Source organism: Cygnus olor, chromosome 1 (genome assembly GCF_009769625.2).
Source record: "Cygnus olor isolate bCygOlo1 chromosome 1, bCygOlo1.pri.v2, whole genome shotgun sequence".
In the NCBI taxonomy this organism is placed as follows: Eukaryota; Metazoa; Chordata; class Aves; order Anseriformes; family Anatidae; genus Cygnus; species Cygnus olor.
Genome location: NC_049169.1, coordinates 75778284 through 75802600, shown reverse-complemented (window position 1 = coordinate 75802600; position 24317 = coordinate 75778284). Strand labels below are relative to the sequence as shown.

The window sequence follows — 24317 nt, the reverse complement described above, 5'->3', positions numbered from 1 at the left end:
CTTAAATGAGCTAAATACATACTTTAAAAGCAGGTGCATTTTTTGTTTGTTTGCTTTCACGTAAAGTATTTAATTTCTTTACAGAGTCACAGCTGAATATTAATGGAACATCAGGAAATGTCTCCAGCAGGAGATATAGTTTCCAAAAGACACAGGGTAAGCTTTTTAGTTGCACTTCTCTATCTAGACTAGCATTAAACTACTGAAAGCTGACAATTACAATGCTCCCAAGGTTCCAGACTTCAAAACCGCTTTAGTAAACAAGAGTAAAATCCATACTGAAATGCACTAAAACATCACTTCAAAAAAAATAAAACAAAAAACTAAGACCCCCAACTACCAGACCCCAGAAACTTAAGATATAAGAAAAAAAAAATCCATGGTAATGTTTTCCATCAGAACATTTCAGATATGTCACTAGATGCGGAGATGCATCTTATTTTCAAATAAGTAAAAATAAAGGTCTCAGAAATCACATCTGCTGTTTCACAATAGCTCAATAATCACCTTGCAACTGTACACAGTATATGTATAAACACAGATGAAGAAAGGACCCTATTACAAATGCAAACCAAGAATACTTGCAAGACATTTGTGATCTGTCATTGTGAACTATAGTATTTAAAGTTTTGGATGAAAAATACGAACATATCAATTTAGTTTTAGAAAAGCTCACAGAGGTGTCTTCAATCACTGTAAGCTAATATTAAGCTGTGGGATCACCATTGCTTATACAGGCTAGAATAAGGCAATAGAAACAGACCAGAAGACTGACAGAACTCCACTGAACTCAAGTGAAAACGTAGCGAATCTAATACCCAGTTTCTGAACTGGGTTTTATTTTGTATCCCAGAGCTTCCTTCACTGCTCTTCTACTGCTGTTAAGAAGGGATCAGCTGCTTGGAGAGATTACTCATTTTTCCTCAGTCCCCTCAAGCTGACCAATTTAGAAGCCAAACCAAAACCTTAAAATGGATTACATTACCCACAGATGGCAAGAGCATTCCAGTTTGAGAATTCTACTCTCCTTTAACAGAATAAGAGGTTTTGCTAAAAAAAAAAAAAAATTGAAGACTGATCATCTACTTTGTCATTTCATAGCCATATTCAGGTATTCAGAATAAGTCTCCCCTTGATGTTCACAAAGCTTAGACCCAAAGCCACAGGTGGTTTAGAGTGTATATTTCATCAAAAAAATCATTTAATGTTAGCAAAAGTTTTATTTTTATTTTGTTTTAAAAACAAAGACTCAACTCCAGCATAACAACCCGAAATGCTTTGCTTTCTAAAGATCATTTCTAACAAATTTCAAAAAGTCCTTAAGCCAACACTTTGTCTTTAAAACCACTCACCCCCCCCACCCTTTACATGAAAACTAAGACTGACGCATTCTCAGCTCAGTGACTAGGTATTCAGTGTGCGGTCTTTTCCATAATTCTGGACGCCTGAGAAGTTTTCTATAAATAAAAGTATTATAATCTGAAATTAACAATATTATCAGTTAATTATTAATTGATTGAAACTGAAGTTCTTTGAACAGTCAGTCACCACTGATTTTGAAGTATGAAAATACTTAGGAAAGGACTTTAAATTCAGATTAACATATTTGATGATTTCATTTAGTCCACGGCAACAGAGGCTTTCTTCATACTAAAAAAGCTGACTGTACAATAGTTTAGGACAGATGCTATTTGCACACCATTCAGTAAGTATGATATGTTGATTTTAGAGTTCACAGAAAAAATAGAAAAATGTGAAAAAGAATCAAAACACAACTAAAAAGTTGTACTGAAATGGTACCAATATCAATTCCAACATCATTTTTTTCCTCAATTTGGCTAAATTCTGTTCAAAGAAACAATCATCACTGCCGGCCTGCTTTTCCATTTTCTGTCGTTTCCATCCTGAAACAGAGAAACAAGATCGTTAGTAAGGATCATCACTAGAAATAGAATCAACAAATTAAGAAAAAAAATCAAAGACATAACTTCTTTAAAAATGAGTGTATATATATATATTTTTTTTTTACTTCACTAACCATCCCTTCTCTCCCTACCACCATACATACAAATGTTTCTCTTAATACTTTAAGGAGCAATCAGTACACGAAGGAAAGGTTTCTGCAAAGCTTTCCAGCAACAACCACAAATGTCTATTCGTTATCAACCTCACCACAAGACAAAAGCCCATATTCACGTGACTGCAGATAAATTATTTCTAAAATCTGAGCTTTAGTAGTTTCAAGATCTTCATTTTCACCCTTCTTTCAAATAGTCATTGACTCTCACCATTTTATTTACTTAACAGTTTGGTTTGAGTATTTTTGGTGTAACATGTACAACTTATCAATTTCGTTACAGCATGATATCGGCTGTTTTATTACCTACAATATTTTTAGATTTGATATTACTTCAGAAGCTAAAGCAAGCAGCAGACTAACATACAAGAAATTTGACCTTAGCTACTATTTAACCCCTGAAAGTTTAAGAATTTTGCTGCTAGGATGATCAGTAAGGCACAGGGAAGACCATTTTATCAGCATTCAACCTTGCTCAGCACAGAAACAGACCAATGAGAGCAGGCCACGCAATTAAAAAGCAAACACTATTGTAGTCACCTGTCAATACTGAGACAAAGGAATATATCACCACATTTTAATCCTCAAAAGTATAAGCAGTCTTCTTAATCCTGTAACTGAATTATTCTGACATTTGACTACTACTAAAACATTTGTACTACTACTAAAATACTAAAATTTTGAATTTACTGATACAAACCCATTTTCTTCTTTCAGATGTTGATATAGTTCAGCTTTATTGTTGACAGAGTTCAAACGACCAATAAATTCCTGGTGTTTCCTAGAGTTGGCAGTATTAATCCTGTTGCTCCATAAAGACAGCAAGGACATTGGCCCTAACATTGCATGTAAAAACAGTTAAAAGTTATTTAATTACTGATTTCACTTAAATGATTTTATTTCTGAATTCTTAAAACATCATTATAAAGTTTTAGAGGAAGTTACAGACTTTAGTAGTACAGCATATTAAAAACACTAATATTAAACAACCTCATAATACATACTAAATAAATACAATGTATGCAGAGTTACAGCAGCTGAACTACTGATTTATAGGAGATTTATTTTGCATCACAAGTGGAATCTTAATATCAGCTCAGCTGTTACGACAGGTGATAGCAGCTCAGCAAGAAAAAGAACCCAGTGAGAACTGCCCCTTTCAACAACTAGACATCTTAGGCATGTTTATATTCATTAGCCAGCAAGAGTTGTTTTTGGTACCTGTCCTTAAATACCATTTCTGACAGACTACCTCAAAGTAGCACCAGCAGAAATTTGTCCAACCCCCTTGTCAACCCAAATGCCTCTTTTTAGGCCCATGCAGTATATCTAAGTGCCTTTCAACATAGGCCTGTTAAGGTTAACATATGTATTTATCAAGAGTTTCTCAGCATTGAGTATTTAACTAAGAATTCTCCTCATTCATTTAACCCCAAGAAGATTCACCTCCTTACTTTAGGAAAATAGACTGATACATGAACTTAAATTTTCGAACAAGAATATCTATTGTAATCCTCCCGTTTTACCTTTTGCCTTTTCTACTACAGGCATTTCATCCATTGTTATTAGAGGCTTTTTGTTGGGTGGCTCAGGAGAATCAGGGGAATCTTTTATAACTTCAGCTTCTGCTAGTTCTTCTTTTTCACGATCCAAAAGACCTTTTAACCTTTTTGATAGGGAAGGAAAACAGTGAAGCAAGATATGCTAGAGCAGCACATATTATTCCTGGCACCTTCCTGTACTCTTCAAAGTTACCCACAACCCACGTCATGAGAAAGTTTCTTTCGATCCCCTGTGATAGGTGAAAAACAGGGAAATCTAGCCAAATAATCCTCTGGATAAAGCCTTAAAAAAAAGGGGAAGATCTTACTATAATTTCACTTAAGTTAGTTAAAAGTATTTATACTGTACTTGTTGAGATAGTCGTTTCAGTCAAAATCATCAACTAATAGTGAATATACCAAACACCACACAATTACTTTTTTTTTTTTTTTTTAAATGTGATCCAAATTTATATTTTATATCAAATTGCTTTCACCTCAGGCCCTGCTTTGTTTCATCTGCCAAACAAAAAGAAATTGTAGAAATGGATTTGATCATATGCAGAAAGGTATGAAGGTCATCAGTACGCTGACAATAACATAGGGGAAATTGTCTGTCCTCCTAAAAGATCCTAGAATGCACAAAACTATATATGCAAAAAGCTTACTACCATGAGATTATTTCAACTGCTTTAGAACAGTGTTTTGAAACAGGGAAAACAGATGCTTACTTGTTATACAAGTTAGAATAATTAACACGAATTACAGGCACTAGGTGCAAGGGCCATAAACCCTGATGTTCAACTAAACAGACCAGCCAAACAATCTGGATTGTTTAACTACCTGAGCACCAAGCTTTCTACAGTTCAAATGAAATCAACTGTCTTGTCACATTTTTCAGTGATGTTTTATATTTCTATTGTACAATGAGCATCATGGTTACAATAAAATCCTACAGTGACTATCCTAACTGCAAAGTCCTGCTCAGTGGTCAGCAACTTTTTCAATTAAAAATATTTTACAGGCAGTACGGTTCTTGAACAAGTCTGATAAGCAGACACTAAGATAAACGTTCTTCCAGCTTGTTAATGGTGACTGATCCAAAAAAAACCCTTGGGATCCACAATCACTGGTAGCAAACCAAGGTTAAGAGCATGAACAAGTTAAATTGAAACCCCATTTCACAGCAATTCTTTTCCCCTTTGATGAGGAACAGGGCAAAAAAAGTATTATGCTATGTTTTCATATTACTTAAGAAAATTTACCTTTCTGATGATTCTTGCCATGGCTTATCTTGTTCATAGTCTTTTCCTGACTTCTCTGACTTGTCTTCTTTTTCTTCTCTCTTTCTGCCTCGTTTCTTGCGTTCTTCTTCTTCAGGGGGTTTGCTTCTGCAAGCCACCAAACATTCTAAGACACGTTGGTGTTTATCAGAGTTGTTGATGTGTGCTCGTACAAGGGTTTCCAATTCATTCCACATAATCCGGTACTGTTCATCTCTAAGCAAGGGCAGGTAAAAAAAAAAGTATCACATAGGATGGTCTAGATCATTAATCTATTGAATAGATAAGATTCTGGTTTTAGACTTTTTTAAAATATATATATACACATATATATATATATATACACGTATGTATGTATATTTTAGTCCTTGAGCTTTTCCTCCCTCTCTTGTATTGCAGGTCTATGCACCTTGGATTACAGTCCTTGAAACTTATGAAACCACATCATGTGACCTTTCTCAATTAGAATCCAAAGAGTTAAGTTTCAGTTGAAACATACCACTTCCACACACATCTAATTCTTAATATCCATGAGATCTCACTGCCAAAAGGCATTTCTGAATCCTGTCAATTGTTTGCTAACTGGCATATTATGCACTGTTAGGATACACAGAGGGCCACTCAGGCACCGACATGCAAATTATTTTTTATGCAAATAATTGGAATTACACTGGATGGCTGGAAATAACTTGTAGACACTTGGGACATCTTTTGCAGATTATTTTCCTTTTTGGAAATACAATGTACATGTATGTCTTCTTTGGAAGAACAGATATCTGGATATTCTATGCTCATTTTAAAAGAGCATCCCATATTTTAAATAATTGTTTCAAAATTATTTGACTATTTTAATAACCCAATTTTATACCATTGGTCATTTATAATATGCTTAAGTTTCCCTTCTTAGTCATTTCGCATTATTCCACTTTCTCTCTCCTAGCTTGTGTCAGTCTCTCACCTTTCTTGATAGTCATTTTTGTTTTCACATTTAACACTCACAATTTTTTGTTAATAACTTCTGCTTCCTAACATACAGCACAATCACTGTGATAGCCCCTAAGTGGTGCAAGCAAAGTGTTCACAGCATTTGTTTTGCATATGTACATCATTTAGTATACTCCATATTATCTTTGGCCACTATTTAAAAACATGCTTGAAAACAATGTAAACGGAATACTTCTGAGAAACATTCAACAATGAGAAGATATGTATTTAACCTTTTTGGACCCTTTCCTCTGGTACCAACTGTTGAAATTGGCAGTGGATCATTTTTCCTCTCCATATCTACCAAATTATATATTGTTTTTTGACAATTCAGAACATCCTCATCTGTCATTGCTTCTTTTACAATCACACTGGCTAATGGCACTACCTGCAATACAAAACAAAAGTCAAGAATGGTAAAGTCTTGTATGTTGCAGGAAAGAAACAGGAAGAAGAAGAAACGAAGTGCGTAACCATGGAACAACATACAACAACAAAGCTGCCTATCCTGAATTTAGTAATAACTCTCAAAGGTATATGCAGAGGCATGCTGTCTTTACCCGTTGTAATCCAGCAGCTGTATAGCTAAACCAGTTTAAAACATTCCACCCTATTTAGATTACATTGTAATAACATATTGACACTAAATACAGAATATTTAAGTGAAAACAAATCTTAAAAAAAAAAAACTTCTTTGGCAAATGATTCATCGTAAGATAGTCACTATTTCATCAAGTAGCAAGCTGAAACTTAGCCTAGATCAGAATAGAAGTTTACAAACCCAAGGTTACTTACAGCTTGCATGTTGAAGATGGTAGTCTGAGAAATAATCATAGGCCAGTAACGAGTATGTTTCTCTAACTGTTCTTTTGCACGTTCCAATGGAATTTCAAGACTTCCATCAATCTTATATCTGGGCTCTAGAAAAGGAGTTAATCGGTTTTCCCTCATAAATTCACCAAAATCCTAATGATAACCAAACAAGATAAAATTAGGAATTTCTCTAACAAAGTAGCTTTCACTGAATGGGTGAAACAGCATAGTCTTGCCTTTCATTAATTGCATACACCACCACCACTAAATCTGACCCTAACACCCAAAGCTTTCAAACACACGACATTCTTTGGAGTGAACACAAGAACAGTTGTATAAAAATACGGGTTCAAAACTGATGCAGGGTTTTTGATGAGGATATCATCTGGGTTTGCAAGGCATTTCATGTACGGTAAAAAGTTTTACTGCATTTTTATGGAAGTCATTTCTGCTTACATACCAGATGCAAAGGAAATGTTAAAGAAAATGCCAGCTGACTGCCTGTTCCATATCCAGGGTTCAAAGCTGAAAACTCCATCTTTCCTACTTATTGTACAACTCATTCATGTGCAATCTAGCCTCCGAATAATGAGCAGGATATAGTCCTACATGCACCCACCCAGCCCACACAAAAGCCTTGCCAAGAAAACGTTGTTCCAGAATCAGAATGAGCTTTAGATGATGATAGTGCATAAGGCAACAAGTGTTTCCTCAACACAGAGAGGATTCTATAAAACAGGCATAACAGTAAGCAGGCTTACTGCTACGTAGTAAATACACATCAGTGTATACAATGAAAATTGGTTTGACCACAACGTCACACGAATCAGCCTGGCTTTCCAGAAAACACACCAACATTTCATATACACTTATCTATTGCACAACATCACTTGTCATTTAAGTGAAAAACTTAAAGGAAAAAGGAATCTTACGGTAATTCGGTAGTCCGTGACTCTCCCTCCACAACCTTCACTAATTGATGGGGGATCTTCTAGAATTGATCGTGAGCTGCTTAATACATGCAGAAAAATTTCTCCTCCATGGCTACTAAGCATGTGACTAATTACTTTAGAGCCAGACTTGCGTGGTTGTTCCAACAAAACAGAACGACCTGTTGGAAGTGAGATCAGTTTCATCAGTTGCCATGTGCTGCAATTTTATATTAAAAATTATATACGCACAGTAGAGGTTTTTACCTAGCCATGAAGACTGAATCCGTTAAACCTGTGTTTTCACCTAGATGAATGAGCAACTGCTTCAAGTACTTACTCTATATCCTTAGACAGTAGATAGTGTCAAATGCTCTTAAATTTTACACAGAACAATTGAAAGGCCTCCCTACTGTGAATATCCTATCGTTTTCTGAGCAAAATATTTTTTCTATGAATGTCTTAAGGCATTAAAATGGTATATCATGTATGAGTGGTGTATTATTTTTAATCAAAGATGACGCTGTATACTAAACCATTATCTCACCCTGCAGCAGAAACTCATTAAAAGCAATTTTGAAAAACAAACATAACTCATTTCCGTATATAGTGGTTTTTTTCATACCACTTTTCAGACACACACACATAAAACAAACTTTGACTTATTTCCAATAAAACAAATACCAAACAAAGAGGTTCAATCTTCAAGTTGCTTGTTACGAGGAAACAAAAACAGAAGATCAGAAGGGAGTGGTTATTTGAAGTATGCTACTAGTTTTAGTTCTAAACATTTTTAGAAATCAGAATACTCTTCCAATACAGAATCTTTAGGAGAAAAATACATAAAGAATAACTTCAACTGAAAGAAAACTCCCATTAAGTGGATGTTTATAATGCAACTCTTTTGCTAACTATAAAAAACAACACACATGCAATTAACGTTGACTACATACCACTAGCATTTTGATCAAGTGTATCGTCACCTACTGAAATAGATGCTTCCTACTAAATCATCTAAAATGAAAAGTATTCTACATTTAGATTCAGTAAAGAACTACCAGAATTCACTATTTGCTCCTTCTCTACCTCTTTCTTCTTGTTTCCAGTTTTCAAAACACATTCAATTTTCCTTCAAGTACATTTAACAACTTTCTTTTATTTCTATATGACATGGTAATAGACTTGGCATTTCTACAATACACCCCCCTATACAAACTGAAACATGGTAAGTGCTTGTATAGCACTTATTCCTTATATGGCAAGGTTTTGGTGGTGGGTGGCTGCAGGGGTAGCCTTTGTGAGCAGAGCCCAGAAGTTGCCCTGTATCAGATCAGAACCAGCTCCAGCTGGCTCCAAAAGGGACCTGCTGCTGGCCAGAGCTGAGCCAGTGAGTGACACTAGGAGACAGGAGTGAAAAAATGGGAGAGAATTTTGCAGACATGAAGGTTACTGAAGTAAAGGGAACAGGTGCTCCAGTCACAGAGCAGCAGTTCCCCTGCGGCCTGTGGAGAGGCCCCTGGTGGAGCAGACTGTCACCCTGCAGCCCATGGGTCCCACATGGAGCAGATCTCCACGCTGCAGCCCCCCGTGGAGGAGCCCCCGCTGGAGCAGGTGGATGTGGCCTGGAGGAGGCTGCGGCCCATGGAGAGCCCCCGCAGGAGCAGGCCCCGGGCCGGAGCTGCAGCCCGTGGAGAGGAGCCCACACAGGAGCAGGGGACCTGGGGGGACCTGCCACCCGTGGGGGACCTGTGCTGGAGCAGTTTGCTCCTGGGGGATGGTCCCTGTGGTACGGACCCATGTTGGAGCAGTTCTCGAAGAGCTGCCGCCTGTGGAAAGCCCACATACAATCAATTCCCCACACTGGAGCAAGGGAAGAGAGTGACCATGAAGGACAGTGACAAATCAGTGACAAAGAGTTATGGACTGACTGCAACCCCCACTCCTTGCACTGCTCAGGGGGAGGAGGTAAAAGGTGGGTGGGGGTCAAGGTGTTTTTACTTTGCTTTTAGTTCTCACTGCTCTAGTCCATTAGCAATAGGCAATAAGTTACATCCATCTCCCAATACTGAGTCTGTTTCGTCCATGATAGAAATTGGAATGATCTTCCTTGTCCTTATCTCAACTCATGAGCCTTTTCTCATTTTCTACCCGTTTTGTTGAGGGGGAGTGAGAGAACAGCATGGTGGAGCTGAGCTACCTACTGGTGTGAAGCCATCACAGAGCTCCACTTACAATATTAACAATTACAACTTGAAAATAATTAGTCAAGGACACATCTTTACCGTTAAGGAGAAAGTTAGTAAGGCATGATGAAGGTCTGCTATTTACATCTACTGGTGAAATTCTGTACGCTCCAGTGCAATAGTGTAATTCTGAAAGATAAATGAGTAGAAGAGATAAGAGTCTAGTTCCACACAGAAAAAAACATACCACAAAATGAAAGAAGGGAAGAGGATTAGGCTATTTCACAACTGGAAAAAAACTGTAGGCTTTGTAGAAAGCCTAGCTGTCTCTAGATCTAAAAAATTACTCTTACCATCTCCTGGCAATCATTTCAGTATCCTCAACTCTGAGAACCGAATACATTTCCCAAGCCTCATTTCCAGGAGGATCTCCAGAACTTTCTCTCTCAAACTATTTCACAGTAGAGTCAACCTCCTTTTATTTCTCTTACCTGTATTTTTAATCTGCTGGCTCACAAGGAGTCAGCATTATCTTGCTGATGGACTGCAGGGTGCACAAGGTGAATGGCCAGGTGGTTCCCTATGTTACCCTAAATCCTCCCTGTCACTCAGCAGGAGTTGGAGTAGAGATCACAGAACAGGTTGGTTTGGGAGGGACCTTACAGATCATCCAATTCCATCCCCCACCATGGGCAGAGACACTTTCCACTAGACCAGGTTGCCCAAAGCCCCATCCAGCCTGGCCTCGAATTCTTCCAGGGAGGGGACATCCACAGCTTCTCTGGGCAATCTTTCCTTCACTCAGATTAGAAAGTCAATACAGATGAATGAAAGAATCTACTGAATAAATTGTTGCACAAGTTTCCTTCCAAACAAAGGTTTCCTTACTCTAATGCTTACACTAAAGATAGTGCTTTGATTCATATTTTGTCCTAAAACAACAATCAATTAAAAAAGAAAGCACAAAGTCTGAAAGCCGCTATGTTGAAAACCACCATTGTGGAACTGACAAGGTATACTTGCCCCTGCATAAGGGACGAATTACTCACCTTTGCAGTTAGGAAACAGCTTCAAGATAATTAAGAGGAGAATGATAAAACACCATGAAAACATTTACAATCTCCCCCACCTCTTTCACAAATCATTGATTATCCAAAATTAGAAGAGCATCATATCACCATTATTAAAACAGAATGCATTCAGCTGTAAGTTATACAGAATAGAAGGTAAAAATATCATTAACCAATGACTTATCTCCTTGCTCAAGTTCTTGTCAGCATATGTAGAGAAAAATATTAAAGGCAAGTTAGAGTATTAGTTTTGTAAGATACCATGTTACCTACCTACACTATTTGTTCGGGGAGTACACCATTTTAATGTTACAGTTTCTTTAAATGTGCCTTCTCTACTGTTGCCACCTACGTGATTATCACCTGCAATATTAAGCCAGAAAAAAAATGCATCATAATGCGATCAAATATTTTGTTACACAAAAACACAGCAAATAGTTATGTAAGAATGAAGTGTTGTTGCAAAAAACCAACACTCAAAACAACAATTTAAGGTACAAAACATTTGTAACAACCATATACAAAACATAACCTAATTTTCAAAAGCTAGATACCTAACAAGTGAAAAAATCCATATGTTAGTAGTAGTGGTACTTGAAATAACCTTTTGAAATCAGCAGCAACTGCATGTATTTAAAAAAAACAACCAGCAAACAAAATACTGTAGCTCTATAGTATGTCCCAAATATTTGACTTGACATTTAGAAAGTAAAATACATTTTGTTTTTATCTGCAACAGGCTTTTATTTTTTCCTTTTAAAATGCCTAGAACTTTGAAAGCATCTCTATAATTTTCCACAGCCAAATCAGAACCCTTAACAAGTGTCAGAACCCTTATTTAGGGCTGATCAGTTTCTATACATATCTCAAAGTCTTCATTGAAACTGATCTAAAGGCATATTTGACAAGTTAGACTTCAGTGGGAAAATAGTACTGGTCTCGTTACCCAGAATCTTTGCTATGTCAAATTCAATTTGAACATCTCAAGAGCTTTTACTGGCCACAGATGTTTTATCATTGAAATTACTTTCATACAGCACCTCACCGACAAAGGGACATTACACTGTGTGCACTAGTCAGTTCTGTAATTCTTCGTGCTTTTTGACATTAAGAAAAGCGTTGACTGAGTTTTATACAAAGTTTCAGAATTACAGTAACAGTCAGAAAACACTATGCTCAAATCCACAAGCATCTGAGAGGAATTAGATACATACATCAACACAACATTCTATGCAATGTGTTAGGGTTTAGTTTAATATTTAATGTAAGAAGTTTCATTGATATCACATTATAAAGACTTTTACTTTTTACTCATAAGATTTATTTGATTTACTTATCAATCATATAGGTAACCTGCAGAAGTAATATTTTTTTTTTATTACTTAAAGATTACAGTTAAAATATCTGGAATCCTTCTGGAAAATCTAATAATAGATTAAGTAAATTTGGCCTTGAGATAAGCTCTCTGTATCTTATTTCTGTAAAATGTTGCTAATCAAATCCCCCCTTTCCTAGTACCAGAGTTATTACAGTTAAAACCTGTATTTTTAAAAACAAATAAAAGGGAACCAAAATTTACAGGATCTGATAGAAAAAAAAAAAATCAAAGAGGCAATGCAGCAGGAGTTTGGTTTGGGGTTTTACTAGCAGACTTATTCAGCTGAGCCAGTAAGTATTGGAAAACTAATACCGAACCCCTGCAATAAAGCTTTATACTTTCAACGTGGATAAGAAGTTCAGGTCAGTCTGAACTCATTATTCTAATATATACCTTTTTCCTCAAACTTCACTCCACCAAAAAATGGACTATATTAATTACAGATGAGGAGATATGTTCTTTTCCTGAAGTAATGGTTGAGTCCCCGCAGGAGACTCTGGGCCAGAGCTGCAGCCTGTGGAGAGGAGCCCACAGTAGACAGGTGATCTGGGGGGAGCTGCTGCCCACGGGGGACTCATGCTGGAGCAGGGACCCATCTTAAGAGGAGGGGGGAAAAATGGAAGCCCAACCCCCTCTAAAATTGTTCAAATTATTTCAAACCTCCGGAGGAAAAGTTGTTTAACTCTTTGTTAGATAACTGACATAGGTAACTCATCTGTTAAAATATTATTCTTCATTTCTAAGAAGTTAAAACATCAGCTTCTTAATATGCTTTAAAGCCATGTGATGTAGCTTTGAGTAGTAAAAAAATATCTGTAGCCTGTAACTAAGTGGACATATTCTATAGATACAGCAAGCAAGACCAACTTTTATGATTCAGGGTCCTTTAAAAAGTTACAAACCACACTGTAAGAGAAAGCCTATAGCAGCCTGTAAAAATTTCAAATGGGAATTCAACACTTCTGAAGAGGCATACGTTTTAAATATTCCACAGAAGACTTACAGACGGACATTTTTCTCAGTTGCTTGGTTTATAGCTTCTAAGTACCATCAATACAGAGTTTTTAGCCTCACTTGATTTATTAACAAAGTTCTGTATCAAACACTGCTTTCTGAACAAGATAATTTTGCATAAGACTTACTCTAATCTCAGAGAAGTTATTAAGAATTCACCTGAGAGGAATATTAGGTAATAATTCAAAACTATTAAAAGCATACTAGGTACTTCAAATGCAGTAAGAAAGCTCAAACTAAGTAACACTTGTGTTTTTCAAAGCAATTACTGTTGTGAAGAGGTCAATGGGATCTAAGAGGTGTCAGCTATTATTACTTGACAGATTAAAAGCTCAGTTGTTCAATAAATAATTTTCCACAAATACTCAAGTAGTACTCTTGTAAAACCACTGCACATCTAGTCTCTCAGACAACTTTTTTTTTTTTTAGTATCTCAGTGAGAAGTTGAAGTGCCCCTCTCATAAATCACACACAAAAATCCTGAAGGTATGTGAAAGCCGTTGTAATGAATGGCCTGGCTTTGAGTTTGTCTTACTACTGGCATATTTTAAAGTAGTAACAAATAAAACTCCAAAGCTAACATTGCAAATCAAGTTGGTAGGTTGCAAGGAACTGAAAATGTGCTGTTTGCAAATAGGTTTCTCCTTAACTAAGAGAGATGTCTGAAACTTACATCAATCTGAAGCTCATAAACCCGTTTGTGAATACTTCCAGCATGCAAATTATTAAAACAAAAAAAGGAAACCATCTTTACAGGATTATTTCTACTTACCACTTTTTAAAAAGTCAACATGTGCTTCTTTGTGATGAAGAAGCTCCACATCGTAGTTGGCTGATGTGTTAGCATGTTGTTCTTCCTTCAAAAGAGACAGGTAGGAACAATGAATACAGTTAATTTACCTAGATGTCACTGTTTTTATAAATTAACTATTCCAATGATTTTACATTTACCTGTCACTTCAGAAGAAAATGAGAAGTCTCTCAAGTGCATCATACAACCATGGGATTGCAGCTTGGGGAAACTGCTCTGACCTATTTAAAGATGCAGCCATCTCATTCTTTTTATTCCTTTTTTGAAACCCTATGCTTTCTTCTTAATACAAGTGTCATGACAGTGTGCATAATGTAAGATATAGATTAAAAATGGGTTCAACTGATTTTGTTTAAATTAATGAAGTTTAGGAAACCTATGACAATGTTTATCACCAATAGTTACAACATACTGAGCAGCAACAAATGAGCACCACAGAATATATCAGCAACTACTTTTCTTAACTAAAAACTCAAGAATCTAAACCAAAGAAACATACTTGGAATGTATCATCCTTTTCTCGTACTTAAGATGCATGAAAAAATGTACTTTCAACTGCAAATTAATAAACGCTGCATCTTTAAACAGCAGCAACAGATCAGCAAAACCAGAACAGTAATTTCAGTAATTTATTCCAAGTTAAAAAAAAAAAAAAACACAAAGGGAACCCAACATGGTCTATTACTATAAGGACAAGGGCAGAAGGGAGAGGCATACCAGCAGCACACAGGTCAGAAAGTTACAGACAAGGTATTTGCAAGCCTAAAAGTCGCATTTATATGACAACCCACTTCAAAGTTCCATTAAAAATTAATGCGTTGTGACAACTTTAATTCCAGGTTTTGACTTATTAAATCCATATAAAAAGGCTACTTTTGAAAGATGCCCATACAAGTTTGCTGTTTTTCAAAATACAAGATTAGTAAAGACTGACAGTATTAAAACATTGCCTTGTTTTTCAAATCAGAAAAGTTTATCCGCCCCTACTCTTTCTGTTTGTTTGAATAGTGACACCTGGAATCAGGTAGCAAGAGACAGCTGAAATACAAAGTTACTCTAAACTGAAGAATACTTTAAATACTCAACTGCAGTGATTTCCCTTCTGGTAGTGATAAAAAAACGGGGACATAAATTTGAACAGAAGATGTTAAATTTAGTATCTTCCTTGACTAGATTATACCTTCTGTCCCCCCCCTTTCTAGCTTATAGATCTTCAAAATGGAAAACCTACTGAAAAACTTTTAGTCTAAAATCAGCTGTTAGTTACAAACACCTTTATGTTGGGTGGGCATGATAATGAGACAGAGGAAAGACTCACTATGCCACTAAAATGCACAAGGATCAAAAATATCTAATCAACACAACTAGAAAAAGACAAGAGAATCACAGAAAAAATTATATGAGGTAAATAGTATTTCTATAAATTATTACTAACAGAACTGAAATATTGCCTGCATTGCTACATTAAAATTAAGATTCAGCAATATATTTTGTTCTGTGATCCTTCTTAACTTTTTCTACCCCCTTTACTTTTACTAACCTGGTCACAAACATTAAATGTGGGCTAATAAAAAAAAAAAAACAAAACAGAAAATATGATATGGAGAGAAAAGCCATGTAAAAATTCCATTTAAATAAACATTAAAAGTTTTCAAACAAATTTTGAAGTGTTGCAGATGGCCAACAAAGCAATAGACAAAATATTACCTTCATAGGAATGTTAGTTATTGTGGTTGAAGCCAGATCAAAGTGTTGTTGTACTAAAACATTCAGTTTTGTAGCCAAATGCCGTCCTGCACGGACACTGTGCACTTCACTGGTTAAAACAGGTGAAAGCTAGAATAAATTGACATAGAATATACAGTATTAATGGATTAGGCTCTAGTATCATGGAACAAGATAAACCAGTTGAAACTCTAAACTAAGCACACTTATACTACTAAATTCAATCAGGAAGAAAATGCCATGGAAAGTTAAGAAGGAAAAGAGAAAGATTATTTCTCATTCAAAACTTTGCCGGTTATGTCAGTTACAGTTGCTACAAGGTGTCCCATACTCAGAACTGTGCCGGAAACCCTGAGCAATTAGTTGTTAATAGGAAGAATTAGAAACAGGACATAGGGAAAGAATCCTCTTAATAGCAGCTCTGGGTCTAGACTTTCCTCCTTTCACCCACTGAGTAACAGGAGCAAAGTCACTTCTATATACCTACTTGCGTGTTACACACAAAAGAAACACAAATTGTAAGTTCCATTTGATTTTCCCTTTGCAAGGAATAATGACATTGGTTTTAGGCTTAAAGAGCAATGACCACCTTACAAAGGAAAGCAGTCTATTTATTCACTTCTGTTGACTTTGTTTCTTTTAGCACGACTAGTAAGTTTCTATAGCAAAGAAAAAATGTAGGACAAAAAACACATTCCTTTTTACTTATGAAGTTAGATGTAGGAGTAGATGCATTTTGTGTTAAGAATAGCACTTTTTTTCCTTGCATATTTTTCTTATAGTCAGCACATTAAAATACTAAGCATTTCAGACTAAAGATCAGAATTTATCAAAATCTGTGGAATGTACTTATTTTAAACAAACCACAAAGCATACAAGTCCATAAAGCACACATGCATTTACTACAGTTGAAATGTTAATATAGAATAATTTCTCATACGTGTCCTTTTAGCTTTTCTTGAGGCCATTCCCGCTAATCCTATCACTGGTTATCTGTGAGAAGAGGCCGACCCCCAGCTCCCCACACCTTCCTTTTAGGTATTTGTTGAGAGCAATAAGGTCTCCCTTATTATTTATTGAAATGCATTCTGTTTGCTACCATTTGACAGCATAAACAAAAGCTCCATTTTGTTATCATGAGAAAGTCATTCAACCAATAGTTAAAATCGTAACCTGTTAGCCTGGTAACATGGAACACAGCAGTGAACAATATCCATGTTGTTTAACAGATACATGTTAGAACATGCTGCTAGCTAGAAGAAGTCCTGCTTGAACAGCAGGGTTATTCAGCTACCCCATTCAACACAACAAGTAGCTGATGGTTTTCCATTAGATCCCTAACTACGTATTTCCCTCTCAAAAGTAAGAGAAATCAAACCCAATGTTACAATCATCCAGTGGCATTATTTTTTTCTTCATAAAAAAAGAAACATGAATTATTACTGCAAGAAATTTAAGTAATAAAATGAAGATGATGCCATATATGTGAAAGAGATCAAAGCATACATGTTAAACAGCAATATGCACACTGCCAACTTTTCAAATAATCAACACTTGTGTTTTTTCCTATGCCTTAGCAGAGGCTCAAAGCCTTATTGAGGTATACTTAATTTGCACTGTTTACTTTGAGTCTGACACTGTTACTAATACTAGGATACATTTTCTCATTTTAAGCTCCTTACCTCTTTTTTAGGACGATCTGAAACGAGGCTGTCTTCACCAACTGGGTATGTGTGGATTAAGACCAATTCACATTTCTGGATCTGCATTAGACTTAAAAAATAATAAAAAACAAAAACAAAAACATTCTATTTAACCTACAGAGTGGCAGAAAGTATCTCAGAAATTACACGAGTTCTCCCAGGATTCATTTGACTGCCAAAACACAAAATCTGAGACATATTACAACATACTGTTTCTGAATGCATTTTCTAAAAACTAGGTTACATTACTGATTTTCAGAAGCATATTTCAAAATTATCAGAATAAAGAGTGTGTAACATTTCTAGCTCTTCAGCTGCAATAGCACTGTGCTACTTTTTGGACAGATCAGCGGGCTAGATCCTTAACTAATGTACTCCGTTTAGCTTCATTCATCTGAAAATTGACACTACAAAGGATTTGTGTCTCCAGGTATGTGTATTAATATTAATCATGGTATTCGTTTAGTAATTAAGGTATTCCAGTGAACATGAAAGTTAACTATCTGTGTCTCCTAACATGGCTGGATATTTGGAGAGATCAAGATACTGGTTAGCATCCCTCGCTACAGTGATGTATGAAAAATTATGTGTGAATCATCTTTACAGTGGACTTAGAACCCAATCCCCAGGCAGTACTATCAAATATATACTACATATATATATATATATATATATATATATATATATATATATACACACACACGCACACACACACACATATATATGAAATTGAAATTTGAGCAGGTAAATATTGGAGACATTTGGAGACACACAGGCTTAGAACCCTTTGTTTCACACCAGCATTCAAACCATTCATCAGAAAAAGTTTTAGAATGTTTTAAGTGACAAAGACACTTGTATTTCTTAGAGCACATAACAGGCACATGCAGAATAAAGAACTATTGAAAGTATACTCACTGATCTGAATTAGCTGCAAGTTTGTTGTGTTCATGAATGGTTTCCTGAACACAATCCTCAAGCATTCGAACATGACTGTCACTAGAAAGAAGTTGAATATACATATTTTTATGCAGTATTATCAAACCTCTTGTTCAAAGCAACATGCAACTACATGATCTCCTACTTAAAGTGGGAAAATTTTGGCTGGTTACTGTAGTGCACGTCCATAAACAAAACCCTCAGTAAGGCAAGACATGATCTATAAAGAATCATAGAATTACTGAGTTGGAAGGGACCCACAAGGATCATGGAGTCCAATTCCTGGGTCCTCAAAGAACCACCACCACCACCCCCCCACCCACCCACCCCCAAAAAAAAAATCAGACCCTATGTCTGAGAGCGTTATCCAAATGCTTCTTGAACTCCAGCAGGCTTGGTGCTGTGACCACTGCCCTGGGGAGCCTGTCCCAGTACCCAACCACCCTCTGGGTGCAGAACCTTTTCCTAACACCCAGCCTGACCCTCCCCTGTCCCAGCTCCATGCCATTCCCTTGGGTCCTGTCGCTGTCCCCAGAGAGCAGAGCTCAGCACCTGCCCCTCCGCTCCCCTTGTGAGGGAGCTGCAGGCTACCATGAGGCCTCCCCTCAGTCTGCTCTGGGCTGAACAAACCAAGGGACCTCAGCTGCTCCTCATATATCTTGCCCTCTAGACCCTTTAACATCTTTGTTGCCCTCCTTTGGGGGCTCTCCAACAGTTTTCTCTCTCTCTTCTACTGCAGGGCCCAAAACTGCACACAGTACTCGAGGTGAGAACACAACAGCGCAGAGGAGAGTGGGACAACCACTTCCCTCAATCAACTAGCAGTGCCGTTCTTGATGCACCCCAGGGTACAGTTGGCCCTCCCAGGCACCAAGGCACACTGATGTCTCATTTTCAGCTTGCTGTCAGTCAAAAACCTCAGATCCCTTTCTGCGGGGCTGCTCTCCAGCATCTCTTCCCCCAGTCTGTGTGTACAGCCAGGGTTGCCCCTTCCCAGGTGCAGAATCCGACACTTGCTCTTGTTAATCTTCATGTTGTTGTTAATTGCCCAGCTCTCTCTGCAAGGCCTCACTACCCTCGAAGAAGATAGCTACTTAGAGCACTAATTCATAGCAATCAACAAAATACTGCAAAAATGTATGAAATTCCTTATCTTTAAATGGTAGAAACGAAGTTATCACACATACCTTTTTGCATTGGTAATACAGATAATTCTTCCTCTATTTCCAACACGTTCTGCATTCTCCATGAGCATGGTTCGAGCCTCATGCTGGTATTCTGTTATTTTGCAAAGCGCTTCGACTGCTGCAACCAGACCATGAAGTATGCTGCAGCATTCTGGATCTGCCCGAGGATTAGGTGGACCAACAGCTGCTAATGCTGCCATTAACTAGTTAAATAAAGCGCTGAAAGTTACTTTTCAGGCATTTGATAAACTGGTCAATTAAGAGAAAAAGTCGTCATTATAACTTATCTTACATGCACATTAATATTGTCAGGAGAAAACCAAATAGAGCAATAAAACATCTCTATATGTTCCCATCACTCTAGAAAACATTTTGGCCCCAAGTTATCCATGGCAGTTGATTCATCTTCTGTTACCAACCATTGAGAATAAAAGATTATTATAGAAAAATACCTTGCTATAATTGCAAATTATATCCCACACCTGAAAATTTGAATGTTATCAATTGCCTTCTGTTTCTATTTTCTGAAAACCTGGAAATTTGATTCCACCCCAAATTGAGTTTTTCACAAAATGAGTCCAATATGAAACAAAATGAAAGCAAATAGAATACAAATACTGTTTACACTTTTCTTCTTTAAAAAAGTTTATTTGCCTAGCTTGCCAAGCTTAAAAAAAAAGCGTAAAATTCAAAAGGTATCACTAGTTTACAGAAGAAATGCACATACAGCTAATTTCTTCATAACACTTATTTTAATATAATTTGATCCTGAAAGCTACTTTTTTAAAACTGATGTAAAGTTGCCTATTGAATAGTCCAACCCCAGTCTACTTCTTAAAATTCTATTATGTAATCATTTCAGATCAGATACACTGACACTTTAATTCATTAAAATTACTTAATATTGAATATAGTAAGATGTTGCTATTTATTCTGCAATTAAACTAGACTTTCTGAACAAAAGAACAGCTACAAAGCATACTTCTTGCAAGTTCTGATCTTCTTGGGTCCAAGAATTCAAGACATGAGCCCCAGAATCACTCACAATGAAATTCACCTAAAAGGATTTAAAAAGTGCATGTAAGGTAACAGCCAATCACAACCATGGATTACGGCTACTTCCCCAGATCCTAGCTAACATGAACTACACCTCCCTCTTCACATTAATTAACCGATACCCTGGAAATGTGTGCAATTGAAAGCCAAGCTAAAAATAAGACATACACAAAAAGCATTCACTGCTGCCATATTCATTTACTCTTTAAGCAACATTATGATTAACAACTTCTGACTCTAAATATTTGTTTTTAAGCCATCAATACATCTCATCAGCAAGTTAGTATTTCAAGATGTTATGAAGTCTTAACAATCAGGCCATATTTTCAGTAGAAGAACATCCACAAAGCAAAGTAAGTTCTAATACCATGATAGAGCAAATTGTTCTCCAAACACCATCACAATTGACAGGGGTAAACAAGTCTATCAGGTTTTACAAAACATCAGACAGGAAACCATGTTCTAAAGTTGACAAAATCAGTCAAGGGGAGGAATACCTTTCATCTCAATTTCAACTCCTCAGACTGCACAGGCTCCGGTTCAGCCAAGTGATTAAAATCAATTAAATGCATACTTGGCATAATCCCATCGCAGGACTTGACTGTAGTTTAAGTTAAATGTCTGTTGCCTGAGAACTGTCCGCAACCCCTCAGGGCAGAGCCACTGACACACACCAAACCACGGAGCTATCAGTGGTATTTCTTAGTGCTGTCTGTGCCTGCGTCCCTTGCTTTGACACAGACAGTGTTCCATTATCATTACTTCACAGCAGCATCAGTCACAAATTTAGCTGTTTTTCTTAAAAACAGCATCCAGTCTAAGGACACAATGGTTTGCACAACAGTTTACTCAACACAAAAATCTACTGACTTCAGGAACCAGGGGTTAGTTACCTCAGTTTATGATACAATGTTACAGACCACCAGAGATTGATGCTTCCGAAGAAGAGATGCATACCAGGAAGCTCTCTCACTTTTTCAAGCTAGCAGTTTGAGAGATATCCTACCTCTTCTACTGGCCAGCATTCCTTTGAAGTTAGTACTGAAAACTCTAAGAAGTGCTACCAAGTACGTTTACAGCCAGGGTGTGATATGCAGCAAGACATCACTCAAGCTTTTGTAAGTTTACAGATCACAAGAACACAATAAATCTGCGTTACCTTAACGCACCTCTCCTCATGTTTTGCAGAGAACATTAAGACAATCGAGGTCCCCAAAATAAACATGTAATGGGACGCATGTATTACTCAAATCAATTTTAAAAGCTATAAGCTCTATTAACAACACAGATATTTTATACAATGAATTATATTTAAACTTCTAGCAACAGCTAATGATATCAGAAGGCTTCACTAAAATGGGAAAACACTCCTTAAACAATGAAGTATCAAATGCGGTATTTCTGCAAAGACTTACCAGCTTTTTGAAGGGAAAAATATCATACATTATTCTACAGTACTCCATGGATGATTCCACTGAACAGGTCCATAGTGATTTTGATATGGGTGCTAGAGGTATAATTCCTTGGGTCCGATTCTTTACTAACATATCAAATTCAACATGCTGTCTACAGGATTCTGCCATATATGGGCAGTGATCCACAACAAAAACAGTTTTATGAGACTCAGAGAAGATTTTCATTTTCTTCCTAAAGCAAACAGATATTACAATTAGAAAAAAATGTACAGGACAAAAAAAAAAAATCACAAGATTACTGTAGAGTTTATATAGCTTACATAGAAGCATCTTTCTACAACACTCAGTTTTAAAGAGGTTACCCCTCCAAGTATTTAGATCATACATTGTATACATTGGCTACTCTAACACTATTTGTTGAGCTTTAAAAGCCACTATGAAAATGCCTATTTTAAGGCTCTATTTACATGGAGACAAAAATCTCCCCTTTGGTCTTATTAGTCCATATATTTGGTAGACTAGTTTTCTAACTGGAAGAAACTATTTTTCCCCTCAGGAGGAAAAAAAATAGGGAACATGAATGTGTATAGCTGAGGAGGCAATAATAATAATACACTGTATTACTCTCCTCCCTTCTCTAATTAAAAGAAACATTTAAGCAAAATGTAGACGTACGGACATTGTTATTTAAAGTTTTCTTGCTAGAAGAAACAACAGGAACAAAATCATTTATGATTAGGCTACTGTACTGGGCCTGGCTGGGATGGAGTTAACTTTCCCTGCAGCAGCCCATACAGTGCTGTGCTCTGCACGTGTAGCTAGAACAGCACTGGTATCACACCAGCGTTGTGTCTGCTGCTGAACAGCGCTGGCACAGCATCAGGACTCCCTCTAACAACCCCAGAGCCAGCAGGCTGGGGATGGGCAAAAAGTGAGGAAGGAACATCACCAGGGCAGCTGACCTAAACCAACCAAAGGGATATTCCATACCGTATGGTGTCACACTCAGCAATAAAAGATAGGGAAGGGGAAGGGGAAGGGGAAGGGGGGGGGGGGGAGGGCTCTCCTTATGAAAACATCTGTCCTCCCAGACAACTGCTATGCCTCTGAGGCCCTGCTGCCTGGGATGTGGCTGAGCATTGCCTGTTGATGGAAAGTAGAGAGTAATTGCTTTTCTCTCTCTCTATGCTTCCATGATGCCTTTGCTTGTTTTTCCCCCCTTCCTTTTCCCTTTAATTAAATTATACTTATCATAACCTATGAGGTTATTTTTCTTTTCTTTCCAGCATACTTTCTTCTCTTCTTCTACAGAGGGTGAGTGAGGGAATGGTTATGGCTGAGTTCAGCTGCCCAGCAGGGTAAAACCCCCACAGGCCTCGAAGCAGCATTAAGTGTCAAGAGTTTGAGTTAATCTTACCCTTCACTTTTCTAGATCCATCCTGCCATTTTTAAACGGACACCCATACTTTGATCTCTCACTAACAGAACTGTAACAGAAGCGCTTCTCATCCCGCAGGAGAACCCCCGGTATCCTTCCCAGCTAGGACGCCTGACACCTCCCCAAGGCGGCCCTTTTCACACCCACACACCGGGCTCCCCTACCCCCTGCCACCACTGGGGAACCCCTGGGGAGGCCTCAGCGCAGCCTCCCGGGGGAGACTCCCAGGTTCTCCGTGCCTGCCCAGCGCCCGGGAGCCCCCCCTCGGGCCACCCCGCCGTGCTTCGGGCGCCTCCGTGACCCGCCTTACTTGGGCCGGCTCCTCCTCTGCTGCGCGGGTCCCGGGCCGCCTCTTCCTCCTCGCCGCGCCCGGGCCCTACCGCGGGCCCGCTCCGGGGAGGCGGGATGGGCCCCGCGGGGCGCCCTACCGGGGGCCGGGCGCCTCCGGCCGGGCGGCCTCCATGCCCCGGCTCCGCTCGCTTCCTCCGCCGCCGGCTCGGCGGGAAGCTCGGGGCCCGGCTCCGGCCTCCGCGCCCGGCGCCCGCGGGGGTGGGAGAAGCGGCCGCAGCCCCCCCCGCTCCGCCCACCCCTGAGGCCGCGGGACCCCCGCGCGGCCACTTACGCCGCTGGCGCAGCGGCTCCCCCAGCGCTGGCAGGGGGAGCGCCTCTCCCCTCCCTCCCCCTCTCCTCCTCCCGCCCCGCGGACCCCGGCGCCCCGCCGGGGTCACGCTGCCCCCATGGCCCGGCCGGCGGCCGCTTCCCGCGCCGCCT

At 38.2% G+C, this 24317-nt stretch overlaps 1 protein-coding gene across 2 annotated transcripts; it reads right to left on the bottom strand.

Annotated features, from left to right (window-relative positions):
- Positions 1-1200: 1200 nt before the first annotated feature.
- INTS13 (integrator complex subunit 13) lies at positions 1201-24288 on the bottom strand. 2 transcript variants are annotated; one of them, XM_040545162.1, is made up of 17 exons: positions 23857-24288; positions 22109-22340; positions 20620-20694; positions 19638-19840; positions 18430-18510; positions 17491-17581; positions 15791-15919; positions 14045-14129; positions 11154-11243; positions 9910-9999; positions 7631-7809; positions 6681-6851; positions 6119-6273; positions 4884-5117; positions 3604-3743; positions 2755-2913; positions 1201-1904 (listed from the first exon to the last, which is right to left on the bottom strand). In XM_040545162.1, coding segments are annotated over exons 2-17 (2109 nt in total). In that variant the 5' UTR covers positions 22334-22340; positions 23857-24288; the 3' UTR covers positions 1201-1902. The 2 variants fall into 2 exon arrangements, with proteins under 2 accessions (XP_040401096.1, XP_040401095.1); XM_040545161.1 differs by having other exon boundaries at positions 2778-2913; positions 23857-24286.
- Between the last annotated feature and the right edge of the window lie 29 nt (positions 24289-24317).